Raw genomic sequence first — 7045 nt, forward strand, 5'->3', positions numbered from 1 at the left:
ACATAAAAGACCTGGAGTTATTCTATCGTAGAAGACCTGGTGGTCTTCTATCGCCCATAGAAGACCTGGTGGTCTTCTATCGCCCAAAAAAGACCTGGTGGTCTTCTATCGTCTATAGAAGACCTGGTGGTCTTCTATCGTCCATGGGAGACCTGGTGGTCTTCTATCGTCTATAGAAGACCTGGTGGTCTTCTATCCTCCATAGAAGGCTTGAAGGTCTTCTATCGCCCATAGAAGATTTGGAGGTCTTATGTCGTCCACAGGAGACCTGGAGACGCGAAGTCTCCTATTTTTCCAGGACTTTAAGGAAGTCATATAACGTCCATGGAAGAGGTATTCTATCACTCACAGAAGACATGTGGGTCTTCTATTGTCCCAAAAAGAAAACCTACGACCCACAGATGACCCTAAAAGTCTTCTATCGTCAATAAGAGTCCTCGAGTTTGTTTATCGTCCATAAAATCTGAAAAACAAGAAAGTTTTCTCTTTTTTTCTCAAGAACAAGTGGATAATCTTCTATTGAGACCCTGAGCTATTATTTTGAAGACCTGGAGATCCGCTATTGGTTATTTTTATAAAAACAGGATTGTTTCGACTGTCTGAAGACATGGAGATTCCCAAATTTACAAGTTAACTGTCGGTGGATTCTCTCTACGGGGGGCATTCTAAACATGCAATTTTATCATTTTATTATCCCTTGTTTAGGTATTGGTAGTTAGGAGCCTTTGTTGTAAGATTTAATTTTTTTGTTCTCACATTTCAAAATTCTCTCTCAAGGTAGGTAAACTAGAATTTAGATTTACAAAAAAAAAATAACATGTCTCGTTATGTTGAATAAACTTAAGATTAAGCCTATCAAAACTCTAACTGAATGAAACCTTTTTGTATGGAAATTAACTTTGTAGTGGATTGTAGCATGAAGCATTCTCTCTAAGAGCAAAAAAAAACAAATGTAAAAAAACTAATGGCTTGATGTAGATGAAAAAAAAACAAAACACAAATGCTTTAATGATTAACAAAAAATACTAGAAAATGGATTGAAATGAATGAATGAAGAATGATGACACACAAAAACAACAGCTCATTTCTGAAAACGAATAAAAAATCCAAAGCAGAATACTTAAATTTAGTGTGCTTTACAACTGGCAACACCAAAAAAAAAAAAAAAGCAATGATAGCTCCTTTGAACTATTTTCTCTCTTCATCTCTAACCACAAAATAAAATGTAATCAAGTAACTCACCTAATCGTCTTTGTTTAGAATACGAAAATGCAAGGATAATGATGTTGTATCTCTCTATCTCAGCGAAAACTAAGAGAAAAGAAAACAAAACTCAAGAGAAGAGCATCAGAGAACGATCCGATCATCATTATCCCCCGACTTGTATTTCGTTTGCAATTTGAGAAACTAATCGTAGAGCAGTCATCTATGTTTTTTCAGTATTCCATTAATTTGGCCGATGAGGCACGCGATAATCATGCCCAGCAAATCGAACGAGCGGAAATTGCCAACTTGGTGCGCAGCCGCATGGAGTCGTTGAATTTACCCACCATTGATTACGATGATGTCAGTGAGAAGCGCAACCATCTCTCGTATGTGATAATCAATCCGAGCTGTGATCTAAAATTAGAAGAAGGCGATGTAATGTAAGTTTGTGACACTCTCTCACTCTCTTTTCTCATTTAATTATTAATCTTTCTTATTTTCACTCTCTCTCTCTTAGATATTTAGTACGACCTTCACCCTTCTCAGCCCAGAAAACCTTTGAACGTCATAACTCACGACGCAAATCAAACATATCATTTTGCTCCAACATCAATTTGGGCGCTGCCTGTGGCCCCAACGTGGGCTCGGTGGGCGTTGGCGGTAACACCGGTGCCGGCTCCAGGCGCGGTTCGGGCATGGCTGGCCTCAATCCCATGCAAATGCAAAGTGTCCAGACATTGGCCGGGTATGCTTCGCCACGCTGCACGCCGCCAATACAACAAATTAAATCCAATTCTCTTTCTCTACCCGACAGTCCTACGGTTGTTGGCTCGCAGCGCGGACGGAGTAACTCATTACGGGTTGGCTATAATTAAAAATTCCACACCTATGTTTTCGTTTCTCTCTCTCTTTGCTTTTGTGTATTTTTGGTTTTGTTGGTTTCTTTGTAATTATCTTCCACCATAAGCTGTAAACTGCTACCATTTGTCTGTTGTCTGTCTTTTCCGAATTGTTTTTGTTTCGTTTTTTTCCTGTATAAGGTGTTTGGTTCAAGTGTTCTGTTAAGGAACTGTGTGTGTTTTGTCCTGAAACTAAAAGATATATTGTTGTTAATTAAACATGTGGCCAAATTCACACGGTTTCTTAGCAGAAAAAATATTTTGTCCTACTTTTGTTTTGAAAAAAAAAACACTGAAATCTTAATATTTTGTTCTTTGCTTCATTTGTTCGCTGTATTTAAAATAATTGCTTCAACATTTGCAAATATTTGAGCTCATTTGTAATTTAGGCATAATCTTTCAGCTTTACTTAAAACGCTACATCACTGCAAATACTCTTACAATTAGCGTAGAAAATTTATCGTTAACACTATCTTTTCTACATGACCATATTAGTTTTCCATAGAGAAAAAATGTCATTATGAGTTACAATTTTGAGATGGAGAAAATATATCGACATATTTTTCATGTAGATTACAATTGTTTCATAGAGAAAAGTTATCGATAACATGTTTTATAGAGAAAAATTGAAATAAAAATTTCTGTGGAGAAATGTAGCCGATAATCATTTTTACATACCTTATCGATAACATTTTCTTATTGAGAAAAATGGATAGAAAAATTTCTATGGAGAAATGTAGCTGAAGACTAGGAAGACAACCTACCGTTAACAACGATTTTATGGAAAACGGCATCGATTATAACACTTTTATGAAGAAACGATATATTTTGCTGTGAAAAAAGTTTCTAATGGCAAATGAACCATCGAGAAAAGTTGTCGATAACAATTCCATACGGAGCAAAGTTACATATAATAAAATTTCCTAACTGTGCATTAAAAAACGTTATCGATTACTTAATTTGTATTTAAAATTATGGCCGACCAATTATCGATATATACTTATCGATGGATAACTTTTGTCGATCAATTTTTTCCACCAAAATATTTCAATTACCTAGCTTGCCGATAACAATAGAAAGCAATTTCAAATAACAACTTTTCTATAGAGACAAATGTCTATAACAACCACATATAACTTTTTACGTAATATGAAAAGTATTCGATAAACACTTATCTATGAAGGAAAGTATCCGATGAAACTTATTCTATAGCGATAACAACTTTTCTGTGGAGAATAGATGTCGATAATAACTTTTCTGAGAATACACATAAACGATAACACATTTTCAGAGCAGAGAACTTCGATATCGATAAATACTTATCTATTCATCTCAGAATAAAACGAAAAGTATACTATAAACAAAAAACAAATTTTCTGAGGAGAAAAATTATCGATAAGTACTTATGGGTGGGGAAAAGTTGTCGGTACTCACCTTTCCATTGAAGAACGTTATCGATTACTTATTTTGTATTGAGAAATGTTGGTAACAGTTATCGATAAATACTTTCTCACCAACATTTTTTTCATTACACAGTGTTGTCAATAACAATAGAAAGCAAGTGCCGATAACAACAATGACAACTATTTACCTAATATGAAAAGTTCTATAAAAACGATTCTATGGCGAAAAGTTGTCGATAACGATTGCCGATTACAGTCCTATTAAAAAAGACTCTGATAGTAACTTTTCTATAGAAAATAGATGTTGATAACAGTTTTTCTAAGGAGAATAGTTGTCGATAACAAGATTTCCGAGTAGAAAATTTCCCGATAACAAATGTTCTTTGAAGAAACTTTATCGATAAATACTTATCTATTTATCTGAAAAGAAAACCTGCCGATAATTATTTTCCTAAAACGGAAAGTATTCAATAAACACTTTTCTATGGCATAAATTTGTCGATAACATAATTTCTCTTAAAAACGATTACAACAGTCATATTAAAGAAAGGCTGCAATAACAACTTTTGTATAGAGAATAGGTAACGATAACAACTGTTCTGCGGAGAAAAGTTGTCGATAACACATTTTTCGAGGAGAAAACTTATCGATAACAAATTTTCTGCAAAGAAATGTTATCAAAAAATGACTATCTATGAAAAAACGTGTCCGATAACAACTTTTCTGGGAAGAAAACTGGTCGATAATAAATGTTACTAAAAATTTGTCGACAAACATATCAGCAATAAAAATTTATCTGTAACCAACATTGAGAAACTTTATGGATGCATTTTTTCTATTAGGAAATGTTGCCGATAAAAGCTTTTCTTCTGAGAAAATTTGTCGATAACAACATACCTATGTGGCACATTTTTCGATAACAACTCGTTGTCGATTAAAAACATTCATATAGAGAAAAAAACATTTTGATGGGGGAAATAGCATAAAGAGGAAAAGTTATCGATAACAAATTTAGGAAATGATCCCAGTAATAAATTTTCCTGAAAGTAGACAAGCTCGAAAATTTCTTTTTACAAGTCTTTCGATAACAATATCATTCTAGAGCAAAACTTTCGAGAAAATTCTATACTTTTTAGATTTTCGATTACAAATAGTGTATGGAATGCGATTTCGATTAATATTTTCGTTGGTTAATCAATACAATAAAGAAAGTTGTCGATGACAACTTTTCGATAATTTGATATTCTAAAAACTGCCTTGTTCCAGAACCTTCAAGAATCTACTTGTATGTTTTCAGTCCTGGCGTTTCTGGAACAGAGCAAAACTGTGATAAGAAAATTTGTATATGCTCCGTTCCAATACCTACAGGAATCTTCTAGTTTTGCATATTTTTTAGATATCATAAAGGAAAAATCGGTTATCGTAGTAAAAAGTTTTACATTCTTGCAGTTCTGGAACAGAGTAATATTTGGAAAAAATGCCAAACTAAGAAAATTTGTAAAGAAAATATTTTTCAATTCGATTTTCCCTGGAATAAAAATCCAGCCCCATGGAATAGAGAGATTTAAAAATAGTAAACTTTGTAGTGATGTATGTAGCCAAAGCTGTAATTGTTACTTTCAATTTACACCTTGTGTTTTGTTGTTGTTGTTGCTAAATTCCGTTTTGTTTATGAAAATATTTTGCTTTCTGTAGAAATTGGAACTAATTGTTATCCCCAGTTTGTGTTTTCGTTTATTTGTTTGTCTTACTAATACATCCTCATTCAACTGTCACCACAATAATTGGCTGCACTCTGTACCATTGTGATTGTGTGCTATTTGTCCTGCACTCCCCCAACCTACCAACAACAACTATTGTACCCTCAAAAATTTAGTTTGAAATCTGTTTTGAAAAATGCTACTCAAATACCTTAGCAAAAAAAATGGGTATTTGAGTTGATATCCAAACAAAAAGCCACTCGTAATAGAAACATCACGATCACTACTACTACCACCACCACCACTACCACCAGCACTACCACAACCAACCACTTCTTGAATGTGTGTGCGGCTAAGATTGAAGGTTTTTCGGTCAAGGCACTACTTACTCACCTGTTGGATGGATGGCGCCCAACTACACCACACACCACACCAACTGAGCTGTGATGAGAGGACAACAACAATTTCAGTGCATCCCCCGTCGTCCATCAGTCATGCGTGTTGCGATTTTCAATATCACCAAAAACCGTTGTTGATGTTTTTGCCATTTTGTTATTATCGATTGAGAGAATTTCGTTATAATTTTGTGGTTGAATTCAATTTTGATTTTTTGTAAATTAATTGTTGAAATTTGAATTATTACTTTTTATCAATGATTGATGTTGGAAATTCATTTGAATTGTTGCGACCTGTTTTGGAATTGTTTTTATTTTTGGGTTTCGGACCTTGTTCCCTCTTCTTTTGTCTTCTAGATTGATAATGACATTTTACTGCGTCGTTCGTCATCGCTTCGCCAGGGTTTGCCCAATGTGGGCATTAATACGGGTCGAAGAAAATCCTCGCTCGAAGAAATCGGCATTAGCCACTTTACCACGCTGATGCAGGCCACCAATCACACGAATCCCATTAAAATCGCCCTGAATGGCAGCATTGGTTTGGAGGTAAGTTTTCGAAATTTGAATTACAAACGACTATAAATTCGGATGATACTAACAATGGATTTTTGCTTTGCTGGATTCTCTTAAAACTCAATTTCCAAAGAATCGCATTTCATTGCAGGTAACACCACCCGAAGAGCCCACACCCATTTTAGGTGTGCCCTGCATTGTGCCTAGTGGCCAAGGTGGTGGCATAAATCCCTCCGCCTTGGGCGGCAATAGTGGAGGTGGAGGCGGCGCTGGCGGTTCCACACTCAACATTAACACAGCTGACTTGGCTGGCAGTTCCAATCCCAACAGCCCCCTCCAAGTGCCCCAGGATCAATCACAAAACTCAGCTGTGCAGTCACCGCAACATCTGCAGGGTACAATTGTATGATACAACCTTATGTGGGGTCGCAGACTCCGCTCTTCAATATCGAAGAAAAACAAATGGATTTAATATCGAGCCAAGAGAGATTAAGGCGCTCTGTGCTGCGACCCAGTTCCGAAGAAGATGATGATGTTGTACCATAGTTGTCGTAGTAGCATTACAACAATAATTAGCAAATTCAAAATCAACGATATGTTTATGAGAAATGAATTTAATTTAATAATAGACTTCAATTTAAGTTAATAATGTATTGAGTTAAGAAGAAGAACAAGAGAAGAAGGAAAAACAACAATATTCATAAACACACACACATACATACATACAAAATATGATTTTGTTCTTAAGTTATAATTTGTTTTGAAATCGGAAAATTCCATATTTTTTCTTGGGTAATAGATGTTATCGATCGAAAGGTATTTGTAGAGAAAAGACGTTAATCGATAACACACTCTGCAAACTTTGCTACAGAAAAATGTTAAATATTTCATATCGATAAATTTTTTATATCAAAAAATTTTTGTCGGCA

General features: G+C 35.0%; 1 protein-coding gene across 1 annotated transcript in view; it reads left to right on the top strand.

Annotated features, from left to right (window-relative positions):
* LOC101895809 (potassium channel subfamily T member 2) overlaps nucleotides 1-6792 on the top strand; it is a 241293-nt gene extending 234501 nt beyond the window's left edge. The window contains exons 25-29 of the mRNA XM_059131141.1: nucleotides 1441-1646; nucleotides 1724-1951; nucleotides 2021-2066; nucleotides 5961-6149; nucleotides 6250-6792. Of these exons, the coding sequence (XP_058987124.1) occupies nucleotides 1441-1646; nucleotides 1724-1951; nucleotides 2021-2066; nucleotides 5961-6149; nucleotides 6250-6525 (945 nt within the window). The 3' untranslated portion in view covers nucleotides 6526-6792. The remainder of the gene's footprint in view (nucleotides 1-1440; nucleotides 1647-1723; nucleotides 1952-2020; nucleotides 2067-5960; nucleotides 6150-6249) is intronic.
* Nucleotides 6793-7045: the final 253 nt, after the last annotated feature.

The sequence above is a fragment of the Musca domestica genome, unplaced genomic scaffold (genome assembly GCF_030504385.1).
Source record: "Musca domestica strain aabys unplaced genomic scaffold, Musca_domestica.polishedcontigs.V.1.1 8, whole genome shotgun sequence".
NCBI classification, from domain to species: domain Eukaryota; kingdom Metazoa; phylum Arthropoda; class Insecta; order Diptera; family Muscidae; genus Musca; species Musca domestica.